At 43.7% G+C, this 23,277-nt stretch overlaps 1 protein-coding gene across 15 annotated transcripts in view; it reads right to left on the reverse strand.

The window, feature by feature from the left end:
• MAP2K5 (mitogen-activated protein kinase kinase 5) overlaps nt 1–23,277 on the reverse strand; it is a 245,052-nt gene that overhangs the window by 8,805 nt on the left and 212,970 nt on the right. For 6 of the 15 annotated variants that reach the window (XM_014733752.3, XM_070269969.1, XM_023654948.2 and 3 more), the window contains one exon: nt 10,873–14,345. The exons of 8 other annotated variants lie outside the window; for them this stretch is intronic. In XM_014733752.3, coding sequence (XP_014589238.1) covers nt 14,067–14,345 — 279 coding nt within the window. In that variant the 3' untranslated portion in view covers nt 10,873–14,066. Of the gene's footprint in view, nt 1–10,872; nt 14,346–23,277 lie in introns of those variants that run through there. One more of the 15 variants, XM_070270018.1, reaches the window with a different exon arrangement.

The following is a 23,277-nucleotide window of genomic DNA, read 5'->3' on the forward strand; positions in this document are numbered from 1 at the left end:
TTCCCTGGCTGGTGGTGGGGGGGTACTCTTCCAGCCCTTCATTTTCTTTTAAGACCTCAGAAATGGTTTGCAGTTGTGACATGCCATTTCAATCAACCTTCCCAAGTTTATTTTTCACAACTGCTACAGAAATAGATGTTTCTCCCCAAATATTCAATTATTAGCAGCAAATTGCTTACCTCTAGCCATCTTAGACTGTACATAGGCACCTAAGGGGGTCAAGGAGTGCTCCATCTTTCATCTGAGCAGATCTATGTGTTCCCACACAGAGTAATTGGTCAGAAAATGGCCCATTGAGAGAACAAGACGTTTCTAGAGGTCTCTGTGAGTCATTCTGGGGCCTGTGCTTACAGGGCAGCCACAGGACCAGTGCAGGGGATGGGGCACAGGATGACTCTCATGGGCCATGGACAGGGGGTAGACACATGGGATGCCAGTACCCATGAGTCTGAGTCAAAGGGAACTGACCCATGTGAGTGGCAGAACGGTGCAGCTGGTCCATTTACAGGGGGCTGTGGTGGCTGCCCGGGCAGGGAACTCAGATAGGACTGGGGTGGAGGGAAAGCAGGGAGCATGCTGGCTCCCCCAGGCAGCCTTGGGCTGGGTAGAGGCCCAGAGGAGTCAGGATCAGAGGGTGCCAGAGGGAGAGGGGAAGCCTTGCTCCAATAACGTTGAGGCTAAAGCTGCAGCATGTCCAAGCAGTGAATATGGCGCCAATTACAGGAATCTGGATGTGTGGTGGTGGAGGTTTAAAGACGATGCTCAGAAGGATGGATTCTCTCCTGCCCTCTTTTTTTCTGACCTCTTGAGGTTTGATCTTTGAGCCCTGAGACCTTGGCTGTGTGTGTGTGCATGTGCTCATGCATGTGTGTGCATGTGAGGGCATGTGACTGTACAGAAAGGAGGGAAGAGACAATGAAACCAGCACCATTTCTGGCACACAATGGGAACACAGTAAGTTTGTTGAACAAATAGAAGGGAGTGATTCTGACGATGTGTGAATGAAAGATGCTGAGAGACTGCGACAGCCTATAAGCCCTCCCTCCGCAAACCCCGAGCCACGCCAGACAAAATGGAACATTTTCTAAAAGCACAGCTAAACTCATAAGAAAGAAGGAAATATACAAGTCCCAAAAATGACGAGTGAACTGAAAACCAGAATCCTAAGTGTGTGAGTGGAAGTCTTGTGGGCCCTAGGGGAGCTACTGGTTCCAGGAATGCAGGATCTGGAAAGTGTGAAGAAGTAAGCAGAAACAGGAGACAAGGTCCACCTGGGGAGCTGACCCTGAGACTCTGAACAAAGCTGGGACTACAGAAGGGGTGAGTGAGAAAAATTCTGCCCATCAGCAAAGGGGACCATCAGGGCAACTCCCCTCAGAGGAATACGAAAACAAGGCCGAGACTTGTGCAGGTTGAGGCCCAACGTACCACCTCTGTGGTCTGAGAACCCCAGGCTGATAAACTAATATAACATGGACCCTGATCTAGTGATACTCTGGGGTGTCCTCAGAAGCAGATGAAAGACCATTCTGGGGCAACACTTCTGAAATTCAAGAATTTCCACAATAATAAGCCCCACTCAGTATGAGCTTACAGTAAAAATTCCAAAACAGGTGAGGAAATAATTCACCATGGACACGAGTCAGCAGACATAACACATAGGGAGATTAGAGTTCTCACAACTGAGATAATAGAAAAATAATTGGAAAGGCGTAAAAAAATGTACACTTAGGGGCTGGCCCGGTGGTGCAGCAGTTAAGTGGCGGCCCGGGGTTTGCCAGTTTGGATCCTGGGTGAGGACACGGCACTGCTTGGCAAGCCATGCTGTGGCAGCCATCCCACATATAGAGCAGAGGAAGATGGGAACGGATGTTAGCTCAGGGCCAGTCTTTCTCAGCAAAAAGAAGTAGATTGGCAGCAGGTGTTAGCTCACAGCTAAACTTCCTAAAAAAGAAAAAGAAACTCTTCAGCCCCTGTATCTGCAGGGAGAGGGGCTGTGGCAGAGACTGCTAGCTGCCTCTCAATATCCATTCTCCCTTCTTCCTTAGTGATACGAACCCTGATTTTAATAAGGAACACTGTCACTCAGCAAAGCAACTGCACGCCCAGCCTCTCTTGCAGCTAGTTTTGGCCAATGCCATGTGAGCACATAGGCTGTGTGCCAATCCCTAGAACTGTCCTTAAAATAAAGCAAGCATTTCCACTGTCCTTTCTCATTCCTGTTGGCTGGAGCTTGAATGCTCTTTGGCTGGTAAGATAGAAGGAGCTGCCAAACTAGTCTGGGCACCCCACTTTCTGGCTTCTTTTACAAGACCTGCTGCCTTGGTTACATTGTTGTTTTCTATCATATGCAGTTGAAGCTAATTCTACCTAATATACAGGTAGGAGACTGGCCTAAAGCTGAGTATTGTTTGGGAGGGGGGTATATTTAGTGATTAACCTTAGGCTTTGCTAAATTAAGCTAAAAATCTAGGGACACAGTAGTCCCCCCTTATCTGCAGGGGATACACTCCAAGACTCCCATTGGATGCCTGAAACCATGGACAGTACCAAACCCTATATATACTATGCTTTTTCCTATACATAATACATACCTAGGATAAAGTTTAATTTATATATTAGGTGCAGTAAGAGATTACCAACAATAACAAAATACAACAATTATATCAATATACTGCAATGAAAGTTATGTGAATGTGGTCTCTCTCTTTCAAAATATCTTATTGTACTGTACTTTCCCTTGTTTTGATGATGTGAGACGATGTAATGTCTATGTGGTGAGGTGATGATACAGGCATTGTGACGTAGTGTTAGGCTCCTTTGACCTCTGATGATACGTCAGATGGTGGATCATTGAGCCATGACAACGTCGATGGTTGGAAGTCAGGAGCAGATGATGATGTCCAACAAATAGATGATCACCTCGTGGGTGGGATGGAGCAGGATGGCGTGAGATTTCACCATGCTACTTAGAATAGTGTGCAATTTAACACTTATGAATTGTTTATTTCTGGAATTTTCCATTTAATATTTTTGGACCGTGGGTAACAGAAACCACAGAAAGAGAAACCATGAATAAGGGAGGACTACTCTAATCAATAAGAGGCTTGAAATAGAATATAATTTCTAAACCAATGGAAAGAATAAAAGAGAAGAAAGAAATTAATCCAACAGAGTGGAAAAAGGAGAAGAAAGAAGTCAGAAAAGTATTGTAGAAAGTACAAAACAGGAGAGTAGGGAAAAAACTCAAGTATGTCAATAAGCAATAAATATAAATATTAAACTAATCGATGAAAAGAGAGTCTTAGATAAAATTAAAAACACCAACAACAAAACACAGAGAATCATTTAAAACAAAAGAACCCAGAAATGATGAAAGCAAAGGGCTAGTAACACACATAGCAGACAAGTAGTAACCAAAAGATAGCACAGGTATATTAATATCAGACAAAAATAAAATTTAAAGCAAAATATATTAGAGATAAAGACATAAAATACTTATCTCTTTAAATCTATTAGAGATAAAGAGTCATTGCAAAAAGATAAAAGAAAGGCTTCTAAATGAAGCTATACTATTTTGACATAGGCACCTACCATCACTGCCTTAAAGCAAACACTGACGGAACTGCAGGGAGAAGCAGACAAGCTGCCCTAACAGTGGGAGACTTCAATAGAGCTCTCTTAGTAGTGGATAAAGCAGGGAGAAAATCAGGCCACAAAATATATGAGTAACACAATTAACAAGCTTGATCTAAAGAATGTAAACAGGACACTGCACTCAACAATTAGAGAATACACATTTCTTTCAAGCAAAAAGGGAACACTGAAACAACTATCACCCTGTAGAAGGGGACAGATCTGACATCACACCAGCTGTGTTCTCTGACCATGGGGCACAAAAAGCAGACCACCACAAGACAGTAAAACACCTCTCAGTATCTGCAAATAAACCAGACTTCTAAATAATTCATGGGCCAAAAAAGAAATCCTAATAGAAATTGGAAATCACTTAGAACTGAATGATAATGAAAACACTACCTATAAATATTTGTGAGATGCAGCTAAAGTAATGCTTAGAAGGTAATTTATAGCTTTATATAGATATATTACGGGAAAAAAGATGGGAAATTTATGAGCTAAGTGTCTAATTCAATAAATTATAAACAGAACAAAAAGTAAATCCAAAGAAAACATAAGATAGCAACTAATAAAGAACACAATGGCATTAAACAGAAAGATATCAAAGAGATGATGAATTCAATAAAATACTGGTTCTTTAAAAAGACTAGTAAAGTAAACTAACCTCTGACAGAATTGGTAAAGAGAAGACATAAGCAAACATCATCAGGAATGAAAAAAGGACACATAACCACAAATCCAGCAAAAATTTAAAAATAATAAGGACATATACCATATGAATACTATGAGGCCAACATATTTGAAAATGTAGAGTGACGACTCCTCAGCAGAGGGGGGAGAGAGAGATGGTGGGGGCATTGGGACGGGTAACAATGGTGGTGACTGGGAGGTGCCAACCAGCATTGACAAAACATCACTCCTGGCAGGTGAGTCACGGGCTTCCAGCCCTGGTATCACACTTTTAACTGTTCAAAGCACTTCTTATCTACTGCTGCATCTTATTTCAAGAAGCAACCAATTAAGTAAAGGGGGCTACCTCGTGAAATCCATCTTAGTATCAGCTTTTCCAGTTTCTTAACAAGGATAAACAACCATTCACACAAAAACTGAAGCCAAAGTGGAAATTTTTTGATGCTATCAAATCAACAAAAAAACAGAGAAAAAAACTGTTAAAGACACTAGATGTCAACATTTAGGGTAAATAACTTTAACTGAAGTGCCATCTTTTTTACTGTTTTCAGCTCTGGTGCCCCAGAGTTGTGTGAACCTCACTCGATTCAGTGGAATAGGGAGTTGTGCTGAGTGTGGGGGCGCTCATGGGGCTGGCTAGGGTAGCCCTTTTGGAAATTTTGAAATCAAAGCCTAACACAGTCTGAAGCTGCCAGGCCTAGTCTATAAAATACAGGATTGAAAACTACCAGCTACTCTCGGGTTTCTGCTATCAGCAACCAACGTCTCCATTTGAAACTGCCCCTTCCTCTTTTTTTAAAAGGAAATCCACAAAAAGGAAGCAAACCATTTGAAAATTCTGATCATTTTGTGTCCCAGCAGCAAATAAAAATCATCAATAGAACCCCCTTTTAGCCTTGAGCAATATTTTCTAAAACAAAACACAAAGAACCTGTGGTACTTAACTATTCTGTTATTGATTTACTGTGGTTTGCAAGGTAATGTTGAAGAAAATTAAATGTACGGAAGCCTGAAATGCGTTTTCTGTGGTGGTGAACGGTGCGGCCTGTGTTTTCTGAGGCGGTGTCATTGGTCACGCGCACGATGAATGACTAAGGGAGCACACTTCATCTGGTTACAAATAAGCTGGCTGCCTTCCCTGCAGAGCCTTATGAAGCCAAAGTCTATTTTCACTTTCAAGAAGGACAAAGTTATTTAGTTACAAGCTTGCTTCTCCTGCTAGCCCTGCTCCAGTTTGCAAGGAAACTTGAATTCAATCAAATTCAGTATGGATGTATGGAGAGCTTCACTGTGCCTGGCTCTGTCTGGTTTTTAGAGCCTAAGGACTCCCCTTGGCACCTTTGTGGCTTATTTGGGCACCTCAGAAAATGACAAAACTTCAACAATTTGAAGTCTACACTAATTATTGATTCAAGACCAAAGTGGTCATATTGTTTCAAACCTGGACATTCATATGCAACTTTATTGAGTACTGTATTTCCTATTTAGTGAAACAGTCTGTTTTCAAGTCCAGAGGCATCTTACATATGGAGAAGTCACTATAATTTGACATCCTTATCTAAGGCTAAGAAACTAGAAATTAAGCTAAAACTTGGATATGCTACTTTTAGCTACTCCCTCAAGCCTTTTTCAAGCCAATTTCCTTATATTTTAGACTTAATGCTAACAAGTTTAGTACCTGGTTTCTCAATCAAAGCACAAAAGAAATAGCCAAATGGAAGAGGAGGGGAGGGCTGTCAGAGGAACACGGGCAGGGTAAGAAGTGACACCATACAACCAAAACAAAAACCCAGCCTGGGGTCACCCAGTGTAGGGACAAATGGCCCTACACACGAGAGTGTCAGGAGACATGGGTATAGCAGAATACAGCAAACAGACAGTGTTCATAACGATGATCTAAAGAAGTCTGTTAAAAAAGCCAGATCCTGATGCACATGATCTGTGTAAGAGGATACACATTTAAGATGACCTCTTACCTATACTCGTTTTTTAAAGTTTTGATTTTATAAAGAGTGAGCTCCAGTTATCTGAGTAACTTCCCCTCTCTGGAGCAGCAGCTCCTTCACCGATGGTGCTGAACAAAAGCCGGCCAGCCCATGAGTTTCGAATATCAGTACTGAACAGGGTGAGCGCTCCCGCTCACCCCACTCGCCGCCTCGCGGCAGCACTGTGTGACGTCACGGGCAGACAGCCTTCAGATCCTCTGAATTTAGTAAAGACATCTGGGGCCACACAGGGCCCACATTTATCGTGGCTTCCTTTGCAGAGTTTGATTACTTCTAAGATTTATGGTCAAAGCGGAGGGAAAAAAGAAATACCTCACAGAGCAGATTTATAACCTCATCTTGTTTTTAATAACATTAGGGATGACACCCTCTGACAGAATCTTGGAGTGACTGTGGAGCAACTTGGAAACTCGGCGAGAAGTTTTATATTTTGGGGTTTGGAGCATTTGGTACTTGCAAAGGTCAGGGAGGAAAGGAGCAGGGAAATGAGCCGGGGGGACAGTCAGAGAGTGAGTGTCAGCTGGTTTAATTTTCTGTGTCAACTCTGAAAATTAGATAAACAATGACAAACCAGCCTTTTAAAATGAACTTGTCACTTCTGGTTTTCTTGATACCGGGTAACATTTTTCAAGTCCTGGTAGCCCTAAACACAGATTTAACCCCTGAGAGGTTTATATAAGTGCTCCAAAGTCCTCACATCTGAAAACAAAAGAATTAGTCCAACCCCATTACCCTGAAAGAAAAACTATTTATCCTTGCAACTTAAATACTCTTCTCTGAACAATTAAGGGGACTTTGCCTAGAACCACAAGGTCCAGCCTTTTGCAGCCTGGTCTCAGCAACTCCCAATCTTTCCTTTCTAACATCTTCTTGGCTCCCTAGACCAACTCAATCCTTCAACATGGTCCCTTGATCTTTCAACCACTGTTCCACGCAATACTGTCCACCTCACGCAGGTACTGGAACCTCAGACTACCTGAGGTGAGGACAGATCCCGCCCCTACTGCGCTGCTCTGTTCTTATGAAAAGGCGGCATATAGGAACTGCCCTGACTTTTATATGTTTTGTGCTAATATTCTAAGTCTATATTTTGGCCACGACATGCTCCCCGGTGGTGAGGGGGACAGACCACTGAATCTTTTTAATAGCTGCCCTTACTGGCTTTGCTATAAGGGGATTTATTCAAAAAATAACCCAGTTTGAATACGTTGATTTGGAGAGAGATGTATGTATATTTACAGATACCAGCATTTGAGTTTTTCATTCCACAAAGTACTTTTAAGCTCATTATCTAATTCTAGTGTCATGACAATCCCATGAAGCAGCTGGGTGGCATTACTGTTATTACCTCCAATTCGTGGATTCAAAAAGTAGGTTCAGAGAAGTGACTTGCCTAAGGTAGAGTTGGGATTTGAACAGACACCAGCTCCAAAGCCTATGCCTTTTGTTATAACACGGTAACAGCAGCAATACAATGTCACCAGTTGTGAGCACCTACCCTGTGCCAGGTACCAATTAGGTGTCTTCATTTACTTTATTTCATGTGACCTCCAGCCCTGTCAGAAGTAGATGTTACCTATTCTATAAGGAAGGACACTGGAGCTCCGAAGAGGAAAGGACTCTGCTTCAGGCTCAAGTCTCAGGGGCCGGCTTGAGACCAGGTTCTTGGACCTCACATGTCATTCTTTCCCCAAACGCTACAACTGCCAAAAAGCCCACAGGTACCATGGCCTGCCCTGGACCCAGGTATGAAGTAGGTGATTTGAAGCTATCTCATCCCAGCCTTTGCCTCAGCCCTGGATTCGGACGCCTTCTTCCTTTCTGATGTAGAAGAGCAGTCTCCTTTTCCAAAGGCCCCAAGCTTCAAAGCCACCTCCGCTATCAGCTAACTGTTGGGAAGAAAACCACCTGATTAAGCAAACTCACAGGAAGGTGTGAGCAACTAAAGAGAGCACCAGGACTAGGTGTATTTGAGAAGAGGAAGCTCGCCCCAGCCGGCCCGCATCTCTGATCTCTTGGGTGACTAGAGTTCTGCGTGCGAGGGGCTCTGTCTGCATCTGAGCAGGCAGGTAATTTACCTGTGGTTCCTAGGAGCCTGTGGATTTCACCCTCTACAGCACAGCTTTCCCCTAGCTCTCCTGTAAAATAAGGAGAACAGCACCAACCTCAGAGGAAGGCTGCCTGAGTGAACTTCCTAGCACAATGGCTGTGATGGAAACAGTGCTGGAGTCTTGACTATCAATGGCCTAAACTTGGCGGGACTTACCATACTCCTTTTCTATGGACATTTTTATGACACCTAACGCATGGTCAGGGCTAAGTGTGGAAGACACTAGACCAGCTCCCCTGACAGCTGCACACTGTGTGGGTGTGTGGGCAGTAGACAATGAGGGCCTTGCTCTCCATGTATTAAGGACCCTCACTGCTCACTGAGCAGCCTGTCCCCTGAGCCTCAGGCCTAAAGACCCAACTCGCTTCACCATTTAAAACAAGAATGAGCAGACTTCCCTGGGTTCAGAATTCCGTGTAACTAAAATACAAAATAGAAAAAAGGCATCCCAACTGTTGCACTTGTGCACAGCCTATAGACAAGACAGCAGTGCCCTCAGACAGCATTTCAAATACAGTTTATTAGTGTGTGATATGAAAAGGGTATTTTTATTGCATGATATAATGCAATGGGACCTTGGGCGCTCTGTGGAAAGACCTCACACTCAGAAGTGTAATGAACCCATAGTCCCAAAAACATTATACTGTACATTAACCTATCATTAATGGCACATTAGGGCTAGGGGCATTGCACGCTTGCTGGTCAGGGCTCCATCAGGACAGTGTCAAGAAAACCACAGTCTTCCCAGGCTTAAAACAAATAGAGAAAATAAATATTCCTGATGTCTACAGGCAGCTTTAAAGGAAGTTCAATCCCAGCTCTGCCTTGTAATTTCCAAGCCTGCTTTTTTAAGGGAGGAAGATACACAACTAAACAAAAGAAGAAAATGACCCTCTTGCAGGTTACCCCCAGCTATAGGCTATGCAGCCTCAATGTGGTTCGCCAAGGTCATAAACAGACGGGCACCTTCGGTAGCGTAAAAGCTGCCCAAAGGACACTTTGTCCTGGACCACAGACTAGAGAGGCAGAAGGGGCCTTGAGACTGTGGGTCTACCTCCCTCGCCATGGGGAAATCAAGGCTCAAAAAGGAGGAAGAGACAACCTATCCAACAGAAAAATGGGCAAAGTATGCGAAAAAATTGCAAATGGCTAATAAACGTATGAAAAAAAGTGTTCAACTTCATACTTAATAAAAGAATGCAAATTAAAACAACAACTAGATAGCATTTAACACTGATTAGACTGGCAAAGATTAAAGTCTGATAATTTAGCATTAGAAGAGGTGAAGGGGAGCTGGCATTCTCACATCCAGTATATATATGGATAAATACTGTATACATCTGTAAAGATGTATACAGATATAGGTGGTCACCATCTTAACAGCAAAGATCTGGCCATGGTCAAAATGTTCTATGACACGGTGCTGGTTAAATAAATACGGTACATCCATATTATGGGATGCCATGCAGTCATTACAAAAAATGAGGTAGACTTTTACATGATACGAAAAAATTTCAAAGATATATTAAGTGAAAAACTAAGGTGCAGAACAATAACATTAAAAATCCTAGAAGGACACACAAACTACTATTAACAGTGCTTAACTCCGAGAGTGGGGCTGGGGCCGTGCAAGGAAGAAGACTAACTTCTTACTGTATATCCTCTGTATTATTTGAATTTTTAACCATAATTTAAAAACTGGTTTTAGAAAATAAATGATGAGGGCAGGAGCAAACATTTTGGGAAATCTTATTTTACAACTCCTATGCTAAGTTCTTTACATGCTTCATCTTGTCTGGATTTTTCCAGAAACAGAAACAGTAAGTTGGTCACTATTAGCCCCTCTCCATGAAGTGAGAAGTGAAGTTTCAGGGGTGAAATAATTTGTTCAAGGCGACCCTCTTACCTATCTACCTTCAATAACGAAACAGAGGATTTGTAAAATAGAGAAGTTCTTTCCAGACTGTGATGCAGCCCATGACTGCCCTCCTGGGGACAGCGTGCCCACCCTGGTGGTGATAGGAGCTCCTGAGGAGGTGCAGGAGGAACGCAAGACAGAAGGCTGATGACTCTGCCTGAGGTTAAACCAAATTTCTGGAAATATCTTATCTCCATATCACAAAAGGGGAGGGCCTAGGGACCCCAGGGCTACACACTGTTCAAGTAAATAATGCTTGGCAACCGGGGCTCAAACACATGGAGGGAAGTATTTCCCTAATTAAACACGAATCAACTTCAAAGGAAACCCGGCCGAAGTTCCGTGGAGAGGTAGCTTGCGTCAGACCAGCAGAAGCCCAAGGTGAGAGCAGAGGCAGGAAGGACCGGGCAGCCCCACTCCTCAGGACTGTCCAGGCCAAGTCTGTTTTCCCATTCCTCCATTCTTCCCAATAAAGGTGTCTTGTTATTTTCAGATAACAGACTTTGCAGTAACATTTAAAAAGGCTAGATTTTATTTGTCCTAGGGTCTGCCAGCACATGCTGTAATTAAAATGTTGATTAGTAAACAGTTTAAATATGAGACAGACAATGCAGTTAAAGCCTACAGTTAGGTCAATATGTGATTTAGATTTGCCATTTAAAAAATCTCATTTAAATTTTGCATACATTAATCACTACCATACTTCAAGGTTCTGATATCCACCTGACTACAATATTAAAATAAAACTTGCTGCCCCAGGGAAATCCTACTTATTCTTAATTGTTTCGAGGCTTTGATGGGCTTTTAATCTAAGATTAATTTATGCAATTTTAAATAACTCTTCTTATGATTAATAAGCTTGAAAATTAAAAGGAGTCTAAAGCAATTATAATGAGCATTTGGTCATAACCTCATTAGAAGAAGGAGTGAAGGATACAGCTCTGGAATTCTTACAAGACTACAATTTAAGGTTACTTTTAGAGAAGTCAAACATAGTTCCTGAAATTGCAAAGGCAGGTTAGCAAAGGTCAGTGTTAAAATGACGGCTAGCTAGATTAGCATACTAATGATTTTCCCTGATAGTGACAGAAAGGACACTGAAAAGAAGATGCAGAAAGAGAGACAAATGACATGCTGCCAAGAAGCTACTGGCTCTGAACTCAGTTTCCGATTCTTCTGGCTGGAGACCTTCATGGCATTTCAGAAAGAAGCAGAGGGGTAGGACACCCCTGTTCACAAATCAGTTCCAGCCAGAGTCTGTCCATGCGGAGCAGGCAGAGATCAGTTCTGGGTGTCCGTCTGCCTGTCGTGCTGCAGCTCGTCCAGCCACCGCCCTGCTTCAGAACCAACAGCAGCGTCCTGTAGCCACACTCCTCCCTGGTGTGCGAAGCCCTTCAGATCAGATCTACCCCATCCAGCTAACGTCACCCCATTTATGTCCAGACGTCTCTTTGCTTCGGCTGGGGCGGCGGGTGGCTTCCTCACTGTCCCTTGCTTTCTCTGGCCTCAGCCTGTGCTGATTCTTCTTGGAACACCTTCGTTCTTGTTATTAGCAGTGATTAGGATAATAATGATGGTTACCAGTTACCGAGTACTTATTTTATGTTGAACACCATGCTAAGCATGTATCATGCTTTTATCTCACTTAAATTTCCCACTTTGTGAGACCCCGCAGGTAAGGAACCTGCGCCAGAGAGAGGTTCAATGACATGTTTGAAGTGGAGCAGCTAGTAAAGGAGGGGTGGAGGGATGGGAGGAGCTGATTCTCTGCTGAGCCACCACTTTCCAGTTCCCACACTCAGACAAATGCTAACAATCCTACAGGTCTAGCCGGAACAGAGCTGCCTCCCTGAGCAGTGAACCCTTCCGCATCCTTTCCCCAGCTCTCACACTGTGCACGTCAGCAGCACACAGACATGTCTCCTATGAACGTGTCTGTCTGATCCTTGAGGACCTGGATGTTTCTTACATTCCTTTTGAACCCACCACAGCACCTCACAGACACAGGCAGCAAATATTTATTGATTGACTGTTTCACAATAACTCCAAGGAGATGTTCATTACATGTTACAGATAATAGAAGACAAACACAAAAAGTTAAGGCTTTCTAATGACTGGGAAGGAATAACGCACTGAGGTCCACCCCAAAGAAATGACCAATCCTTTGGACACTAGCTGCAAACATCTGACACACATATACTTTGTTCTAAGTCACAGTAAGCTCCACTAAACACATCTGTCTTCCAAGAAGTTACTAGTCTAAAATGCCCAGGAACATTAGACAGATGAGAACAATCACAACCCAAAGAGGCTGAATGATTTAGTGCCCCACATATGCCTAGCACTTTACAGTTTACAAACACATTTTCAAAAACTCCACCTTATTAAAAAACAAACCACCTTTCAAGGTTGGTATCACTACCCCCATTTTATAGATGAAGCTGAAGCCCAGAAAAGCTAAGCAATTGCTGATTACCCAATTACTGAGAGGTAGAGCCTGTTCTTGAAATCCTATTTCTGATTACCAGATCAACGCTCTTTCCAGTTTACCATGCTTCTTCTTGTCTCACAGTCACAATACGCTCATTCTCAAGATCTAGAGCCTATCTTCAGCGCCCCAGACTTCACACAGAGAGGACAGAGCACATCCTGCCAGTTGTCTGGCCACAAACCTCCCCACCTCCAGTTCTCCCGTCAGGGTTACAGAAATGAGCGAGGTCCTGGCTCCATGCCTGCGCTCCTGCTGTTCTCACTCCCTGAGTATCTGTGTTGGCACGGATACCTGTGGGCTGTCTCCCCAGTGCCAGTCTTCCTTCTGCCTTCCTGATGGACCCCACTCTCTGCCTGCTCCATATTCTGGGTGTGATCTGACTACTTTGTTCACATGTCTTTTTTTATTTATTTATTTATTTTTATTTTTTTTAAAAGATTTTTTTTTTATTTTTTCCTTTTTCTCCCCAAAGCCCCCCGGTACATAGTTGTGTATTCTTCGTTGTGGGTTCTTCTAGTTGTGGCATGTGGGACGCTGCCTCAGCGTGATCTGAAGAGCAGTGTCATGTCCGCGCCCAGGATTCGAACTAACGAAACACTGGGCCGCCTGCAGGGGAGCGCGCGAACTTAACCACTCGGCCACGGGGCCAGCCCCTGTTCACATGTCTTTTAAAGCACTCACCAGTCTGGCTTTTACTTCATTTAGTTGTTTCTGATCATCTATTAAACAGAGATTATTGAACAGTTACTTGGACCTTTGTATCATGCCAGTGGCAGGGGACGTGATAGTTACAGAAAAGCCTCACTTCCTCACCAACTGTAAGCTCCTGGAGGGCAGGAGTAGTGTCTGATCAGCCTCTGAACGCCCTACAGCTGTGCGACTCAAGTAGCTGGTCTGGGAACTCCTTGCTCCTGTTTTGCAACAAGATAAGGAGCTGTGCGGTAATGTGAATGAGCACACAGCTTCCTTCACTGAGGAAGTTCTGCTACAAAAAATGTCAGCTGAACTAAACAGAATGCTTTGAGGCATGCTTGATTTATATTCTGGCACAAACTTCCTGTGTTCAGGAAATGGTTCAGATACCACCACTGGTCCATGGCCCATGTTTGAGTAGCACTAAACCAAAGCACTAGCAATATATTCTGCACATGGAATGTGCTCAGTGAATTTCTCCCAAACTCAAGGAACAATAGCTCTTGGAAGCTCTCATTGCTATGACCATAATAGCAGAACCAGAAACTCGGAGAAAAGGTTTGTGGTCAGACAAATGGCAGAACATACTCTGCCCTCAGTTTTTGCAGCAGGTTGACAAAACCAAAAAACAGTTACACAGATTCTCATAGCTTCCTCTCCGATAACCAACCGACAGACCAGGTGCAAACTGCTGGGGAATCCTCTCTCTCTTCTCGTTGGTTTTGTTTGCAGAGGTTCAGGCTTCAGCCAGGCCCCCGCCACGGTGTACAGACACCAGCTTTCTGCTTCGACGGCAGCCTGCAGATGTGGGACGGGGCCAAGGTGGATGGGACCATACGGAATGAGTTGAGAAATCATCCCAGAGGGGCACCTTGGTTCATGAGCACAAACTTGCTGTAATACTACACGTTTCCTTGTACGGTATTTGCATTTAGTTTTATTTATTTACTTTTTTTTGTTGAGGAAGATTAGCCCTGAGCTAACATCTGCTGCCAATCCTCCTCTTTTTGCTGAGGAAGACTGGCCCTGAGCTCACATCCGTGCCCATCTTCCTCTACTTTATATGTGGGACACCGACCACAGCATGGAGTGCCAAGCAGTGTCATGTCCGCACCCGGGATCTGAACCGGCAAACACTGGGCCACCGAGAAGCAGAACGTGTGCACTTAACTGCTGCGTCACCGGGCCAGCCCCTATTTCGTTTTACTTTCGTATTATAGTTGACTTAGCTGCAATTCTCACAACCACAATAGCACACCCCTACCCACTATGCACCAATAGATACAGCTTTGATGTAGCGCAGAATGGTCCTCTATTCTTCCTGGCTGTATGACTCCAGGCAAGTTGATTAGCCTCTCTGAGCCCAAGTTTGACACATCAGTAAAATGGGAAAACTTAGATGAAAGAACTCTGTAAACTTATGTTTAAAAAAACGTTATCTGTTTAATTTCTCTCTCTATAATATTTTTTTTTTAAGGTTAAAGAACCGAAGCCTTTCTGAATTTATCCAAACCTTCAAGTTGCATGCAATTGTTACTCCAATTTCTTGCAATAGGTTGCAGTACAGATTTTGGCTAGTGTGGATATTAGAGGGTCTGGTACTTTTCCTTATGATCCAAGCTGTTTCACATTGTGTGCAGAAAGTAATACACTCACATAAATATCCAAATCTTCTTCGAGGCCTGGCTCACTTGTCACCCCATTTACAAAGCCTCCCCAGATACCCTGGGCTGGAAGAAATCTTGCCCTCCTCATAACTCATTTTACCTGTTAAATTCCTATCATTTCAACTCAATAACTGTTTCCTGAGCATTCTACTTGGAGCTAAGGACTCGGCTCTAATGATAAGGATACAAAGATAAACAGGACAAGATCTCACCCTCCAGGAACTCGTGGTCTTGTTTATGGGCTGTTACCAGTTATGTAAACAAGTTACTGCCACAAAGTTTGAAAGTGCACTGACAGAGGTACTAGCCAGGAGGAAGGATGACATACAAGAGGAAGTCATCAACCCTACTGAAGAAGGCCTGGGAAAGCTTCACAGAGGCTGTGCCAGCTGGGTCTTGGAGGCTGAATAGGAGTTCACCAGGTGGATGCAAGGAAAGGGCATTCTTGGCCGAGGAAGCAGCACTAGCAAAGACCTGACCTTGTGAGAATGCCTCAGGCATCTGGGGACTGTTAGGATGTCAGAACGCAGGCGCTGGGGAGGGATGCCCTGAGGTGAAGGGGGGCGGGGTCAGGGAGGGAGGGTCTTTGGCGAGTCTCACATTCTATCCTGTGCTTGGCTGTTCATATCCTCATTTTCCTTGCTAGACTGTAAGCTGGCTGAGGTCAGGACTCAGGGCTGACAGTGGCATCAGGCAGGATGCTCGGCACACAGCAGATGCTCAACAAATAAAAATGGCGAGTGCACACTGAAATGCACATTTGTGAGGCTCATAGCGTGTCCTCCCCTATCTCACAGGAGGAGAAAAGGCCTCTACTTTTCTACAAATCTGTACCAGACGTGCAGTGGGTTATAATTCAGCCACCCTCTCAAAGCTATCCTTACACCTTCCTTTGGTACTTAACCCACTTTCCAGATGATGGGGTACTGCTTCCTGCACAGGAGAGCTGGAAAGGAGGACATTTCCGAAGGCAGGAAGGAGAATGTGCCCAGCCAAAGCCCGGGTGACCTCCCTGACAGGGGGAGGAAAAGCTTGTCTTGGAGAAAGAACTTTCCAGCCTCAGAGCTGGTGCCTCAGGCCCTGCGTACACCAGCATGCCAGGGATGTCGATTTGCCTTCCAGAAAGTGAGAGTGAGAGTATTCCAGAGGCAAGGCTGTGGCTTAAAAAAAAATCATGTTTAATTTAAAAATTAGAAACTGGAGCAGGCTGTGAGCACAGGGGTTGATTGAAACAAAATTTAAATTCCTGTCAAGCCCATTTAAACACGGGGGCCCTTCATAGACAATTAGCTGCTCCCTGTGAATGCTGAATAAACTCAGGCCTGGTCACTGCGAGAAGAGAGGCGCCTACTGTGAGGCACTGAAAAAAAAATTAACTAAAATCAGGCTGTATGAAATATTTAGCCTTCCAGTATATCACAGGGGTTTGAAAGTGTAAACAAGACAAAAATCGATTCCTCGGTGCCCTCAAATCAATCCCCCAAAATGGTTAGGGCATCTGTTTCTGCTAAATTTTGTTTACATCGGCAGATTTGCCTTAATTGCAGTTGTTTATCTCTCATTGTCCCTGGGGCCCTAATCTCCCGATTACTAATACTTAACACTCATTTCACATCTAAAGCTACTTCTAATCCTCAACAGGTTTTGGGGGCTCTTAAAATTATTGAAACCGCAGAGGCAGGAGACACGGCCTCTTTGTGAAAGGCCCATTTTCCCATCTACTACCAGCTGGGCCCAATCGTCACCAGGGATGGCTGCAACAAAGGTGCTAAAAGGCTCTTCCACAATGACTGCTGCTCCGCCGGGGATTCAGGGGATGAAAAAGAGCTTTGATGGAAAAATCCGAATAAGAGGCTAAAGCAGTCCAGCCAAATAAAGTTACTGTCATAATCAAACGCTGTCAATCACCATGAAAATCCAATTAAAAATGTTTCAGCACAGCCCTCTTAAGTGGAAAAATGTACCCTATTTATACAAATTTTTGTCAACTCCATACCAATCCCACAATTAGAAAGTCCTGCTATTAATTGAATCCCTCCCGCCCCCAAGTTTAAAAAGAGATGCAGGCCATTCAGAAGCCTTCTGAGGGAGTTGAGACACACACAGGCTATTGGTATACAATTAAGAGTTAATCGGGTTACATTTGAAAATTCCATTTTTATTTGTGTCAAGGGATCCTTTGCAAGAATAAATGAATGGTACCTATTCTCCTACTTCAGAATCAGTGACCATTTATATTAAGAGAACAGAGAAACGGTAAACCAGGATACTGGAAAGAAACTAGTCCGTGCTCTGGCAAATGTCTCTCAGTAGACCAAGGCCTAATGTTTAATTCTAATCTTGAAAATTAAACAGAGGACAGAAGGCCCAAATGTCTCTACTGCTTTTCTGCAGTCCCTAAATAGCCAAGTGAACCTCAAATTATCTGCAGGCAGATTTGGCCCCCCAAATAACTGTGTATCTACAAAAGGCCTCACTGAAACCACAAGGCTTGCCATCCCCAAAGGTCTCTCTCAAACCTGCTACAAATTAAAAAGCAAACAACCCATTAAACAAATCCAGCTGGTTACAACTGTAAATAGGAGGCTTCTAATATTTTTCCAGCCCTTGAAATTCCTGGTTAGACTCATTTATTATTGATAAGAATTGCATCTATTTATTGGAGTGTACTCACAGGAAAACAAGTTTGCTGCCTTCAACAGCAAATCCCAAATCAGAGACCAGGCTTCAAGATCCTTTTATGCTCCCCACAAATGGCTAAATGTTTCTGATCTTTTTCAGCCTAATCCATTATCCCCCAGAGCTGGGGGCGTGGGGTGGCATGCATCTGATATGCTGATAGATAAAGACCTTGGGGTCCCTTGCTATCAATCTAACCAGGCAAAGCTGGTGCTGGCCAGGTGGTCTCCTTTAGGTCTCGGCTCTCTAATGACCTCTTGATTTGGAATTAACTGTCAGAGGTGAATTCTCCAGCGGTCAGAACACACGCCAGAGACCACAGGTGCTGCCGAGCAACACCTGCTTCACACTTTCTTGCTCTTCCCACACTTCCAGGGTGGGATGGCCCAACGCTGGTGTCTGTTCTGATTGGTCATGCCCATGCTATACTGGCTGTTAAATGCTTTAAATATTATCTCTGCAACATCCTAGAAATTCCTTTATTTTGGCACCAAATTATTTTACCCAGATGCCCTCTCATAGCAGGACATCAAACAAAAACCTCTGATCAGACCACGTATTCCATATGGTCATCCTAACTTCTACTGTATCTCACAGTGTCCAGAGATTGCTTGTTCTTGTGTCGGTTTCCTGAGCTTTACTCTGTGAGTTCCTGGAGAACCAGGGACATGTCTAGTTTGTCTTTACCTGTTCAATGTCTAGTACAGCGTTTTATTGAATTGGATTAGAAAGAGCGCCACATGCAAAGAGTAACTGATGGTGATTTCTCTTCTTTTAATTAGATCAGAGACCTCTCCAGAATGACAGTAGCATAGGACCAAGCTAGGCACTGAATTATAAGATCACGATCCTCCTTCAAGGAACTTATAATTTAGCTGCAGAAAAAAGTCTTAAACCAGTAAGTGTCACCTTTGGGCTGCTCCATACAATCACCTGGAGAGCTTTAAAAAATAAAACAGTACCTGCTCCCCAGTCCAAATGCCAGAGATTCTTTGATCCAGGTTGGGATCTAGGCATTTTTTTTTCCCCCTGAGGAAGATTTGCCCTGAGCTAATATCTGTGACCAATCTTCCTCTTTTTTTGCTTGAGGAAGATTAGCCTTGACCTAACATCTGTGCCAGTCTTCCTCCATTTTATATGTGGGTTGCTGCCACAGCATGGCTGGCAAGTGGTGTAGATCCGTGCCCAGGATCCAAACCCACCAACCCAGACTGCTGAAGTGGAGTGCGCTGAACTTAACCACTATGCCATGGGGCTGGCCCCTTTCTTTTTCTTTTTTAGCCCACTCAGAGATTCTAATGAGTTGCCGTGGTCAGTACACAGACCAATTTGTGAAGATAAAATAAGAATGCGATTTATATAATTAAGTGCTGTTCCAAGTTGGAGATAAATTATGGAGGGCTTCAGAGAAGGCAGTAAGCACTAGGAAGGGAAACAGCGAGGAGAAGCTGAAGGGAGGAGGACGGAGGCCTTCAACGACACGGGGGAGGAGGGCATTCTAGGGTGAGGCCGCCACCCTAATAACAGAGACTCCCCAGGAGCTGAGCAGTGTCAAACGACACACTCCAAAGACCCAGCGTAGCCCCACTGAAGAGCAGCCTGATCTATCCACTTGACTGCATTCAAGATAACCAAACTATTCCTGCGGTCAAGTCTGCACAGCCCCATTGTGCCTTGAAAATTGATGCTGGGAAGATGACAGCTCAGTAAAACAAGAAAGAAGTATTGCAGGCAGGAGTTCAAACAACCAAAATCTTAAACAGGCAAATCACCACCATATTAAGAGATCTGACTTGACTGATAGAGGAAAAAAGTTATCCTTAACTGGGAAATTAAAACTGTCAGATTGCCATGATCAAGGAATGACAGATTTTTATCTATGTGTATCTCTTGCTACACACATGTGTATAAATACACACATATATTTATCTGCTATAGTCTTGTGAAAAGATTAAGCAGTCACGTCTATGGAAAGACAAAGCTTGTTTTCTGGGGTTATAATCCCTCTGTTCTTGCTGAAGTGCTAACGTGTCATCAAAAATTCAAATTAAAGCTGTCTGATTTAGTGCGATCTCAAACATCCAGACAGTGATTCTGCCGTTGTAATTATGTGCAATTAAAAAGCTAAAATCAACTTCTTACTAGTGGATTCCTATTTATAAGCAGGCACAAACATGATTTTAATGGCCTTCAGAACTTGAAAATAATAAAAACAAATCATTACATCACTGTCAGCTGGACCCAACATGGAGCTCCAAACCTTCTGTGATGTCTTTTGTGCTCAAAGAAAATATTTAGTTGAAATTACAATCCCAGCCAGGGTTTCGCCCTGCAAATTCCAGGTGCCTTAGCTAACGAGCTGATTTTCACTTCCAAATGAGTAACCAAAAGCAAAAATGATGCCTGCAAGAATGGGCGGCCAGACACACATATGAGTCTGGCCCTGGTCTATTTTAAAACATGTTCGGTAAGACAAAGGCAAAGGTTAAATGCGGTAAACTACAACCAAGTTCAGACTTTCTTATTAAACCATCATTAGTATCTTAAAAAGCCTAGACTGCAAGCAGAGTGGTCCATGAGCACTATGCAAGGGGGCTGCCAAAATGTGCCTTTCCTCCTATTTGTGCTTAGGACATGAAAGCCCTACATCAAAATAAACTAAAACTCATCTTTGGTCCATTTAGTAGAATGTGGTGATAATGAATTTTATCTGAGCCCTGTGCTCCCAGAGAGCAGTAATGGGTGAGAAAGCTCCCCATTCTTTTGTTAGCCACAAAGGACCACACTAGTCTCACAGAGATAAGACCCTTTTCCATCCTTTCTCATGACTTCCATAAGACTGGCTGATGACTTCCTTGTTTACCTGCCTCCCTAACCTTAGCCCCCTCCCTTTTCTTTGAGACATTCCTCACTAATAAACATTTTCCCTATTGCACTAGTCTGAATAAAATCATCTCCTTAATTGTCCAGTGCATTTTACTTTCATAATGGTCAAAAGGTTTGGGTCTAATAATGGCAAACAAAGCCATTTGATGTAAACCCAAAAGTTACACCGGAATTTGAGTGCTGGAGAGACAGAAATCTAACGTGGTGATTTCCCCAATTTTTAAAAGGGACCATACAGATGTCCAATTTATCACATACCTTGATTAACTGAGAGAACAACCAACCAAACTATCTAAAAATGTAATGGCCATCAGCTTTGGATAAGCAGAAAAGCTACCACTGACAATTTAATTTAGAGGAGTTAAACAAGTTAACATCTCTTTGCAAGTAATTAAATGTTTAAATAGATTTTTCTGGAGCAGTTTGGTGTTTACTAGCCCCCAAACAATTCCACCTCTTCTCCATAAAGCCTTCTCTGAGAGACGAGGTGCCTTCAAGTTTGCAGCTGCCGGGATTTAGACGAAGGGGAAAAAATCTAAAAGCACTATTTTGATTATAGCTGACGCTCCTCCCGCAAAACCCACACCTGCTTCTTGTATTTCCAGCCCCACTATTTACTTGCTTTCTAAGCAAAATGTCAAATTTCAATTGCAAAACTGCACTCTGTTTCTTCTTAGCAGCCTGAATAGAAAACCAGACCTGAGGAAATACTAACTGGGGACACCCTGCTCTGGAATGTACAAAGAAATGCACAAAATAACTGGCATTAGAACCTAGGGAGAAAACCCATGTTTTTAAACAATTACTAAAGCAGTAGAGTAACAGCATAAAGACAATTTCTGCGCCAGCTTGTTTCTCTGAAATTCTGCCACTGAACAGCTAGAACAGATAATAACTATTAGTAAATCAAACTCCTCTGCAATATCCAGCTGTGCCTCACGCATTTACATACAGATAGAATGGGTATATGTTTTTAATATGTATGTGATACGTACTTTTACCACAGCCGAAGTGCATGCTACAAAGGAGGAGGAGAATGGGAATCGGATCAGCATGAGATAATAAAGTGGCCTAGATAAAGTATTAGCCAGCGATTGATCTCAAACCGGGATGCTGCTTCTTCTGACCTGATTACTTACTATGCATAGATTCCATTAAATAGAGCTTAGACATGGAAAGCTTCTGGAAATACTCTAAATGCATAGAAGGATCTGCAGCACTCTGAACCCAAATTGTAACTGCAGAGGTGCCCATGGCCCACACCCTCCCTGATCAAGTCAAGGCCCACATTCAGGATAGGCTGGGAGGTTAAAGGGCCGCCTGACAGCTGGTGGGAAGCCCTGCTGAGTCCCATAGGGAGGGCCTTCCCCTTCCTGCAGGGGCCCCCCCCCCCCCCCCCCCCCCCCCCCCCCGCCCCAGCAAGCAAGCACCTTCCCAGTGAATACCTCCCTCCCAAGATGCTAGTAAGAAGCTGCTGGTCTGGCCCTGGCTGCACAGCTCTAACTAAGAGAATGAGAGGGTAGCAAGGGAGCTTAACAATCATTGAGGGTCATGGTCCCCTTTGAAAAACTGATGACAGCCAGGAATTCCTCTTTTCAGAAAAAAATGTAAATCTCCACAAGCATGCCTGATTTTGGATGTAATTTCAGGGGCTCTAACAGACTTCCTGAAGTCACAGACCCTAGGTCAGGGACTGCTGCTCTCGTCCATCCCCTTCATTTTGCAGATGAAGACACAGGTGGGGAGGGGATGGGGAGGTGCTGACAAGAGAAGGGAAGTGTGGAGGCCTTCTCTGCTAAATCAGAGCACGGCCCTAGCTGCAAAAGAACACTAAAGCAAGACTGATTCGGCACAAGGAATTCTTTGAGATTTACACAAGCAAATGGTCTATACAGTAATGCTTCTTACCATATCCCTTTTATCTAAAAAATACCTAAACATAGAATTTGAATAGCAAAATCAGACTTGAACCTCTCCCTCTTAACGCTTCCATCTCAGGTTGACTCTGTCCTTGAGTTTAACGGTCTGATTTTTACTTTTTTGCTTCCCTCAATCTGATTATTGACATTTTGGGAAAGCTTCTCTACCATCTTTGCATTACCATCCTCTCCCCTCTTGTTATAGTCCCACCAATCCTTCCTGACTGGCAGAAGCTGGTATTTTCCATGGAAGTCGTGACACCCCTGGCTTGGTTGTCTCAAGCCTGCTGAACACTCTGCCAGCCCCAGAGCTTCCACAGCCTGGAAACCTTTCTATGTTGGCTGGTCCTGGGTCACAGAACTGGGGCAGTACTGACCTAGGTCTTTCCTGCGATTTACGTCAGGGGGACTTAAAAGTGGGTTCTCTAATAATGTAATCGTTATCATAGGAGCAGAAAGCGTGTGTGCAGGGGTCCCTAACTGTCTGGTTGTGTCAGCAGTTGAATGTTCTTGGCTGCATGCATGGCTGGTTTTCCTTTGTTGGGTTTAAAGACGACTCCTGATTTATGCTATAGCTCT

Source organism: Equus caballus, chromosome 1 (genome assembly GCF_041296265.1).
Source record: "Equus caballus isolate H_3958 breed thoroughbred chromosome 1, TB-T2T, whole genome shotgun sequence".
In the NCBI taxonomy this organism is placed as follows: domain Eukaryota; kingdom Metazoa; phylum Chordata; class Mammalia; order Perissodactyla; family Equidae; genus Equus; species Equus caballus.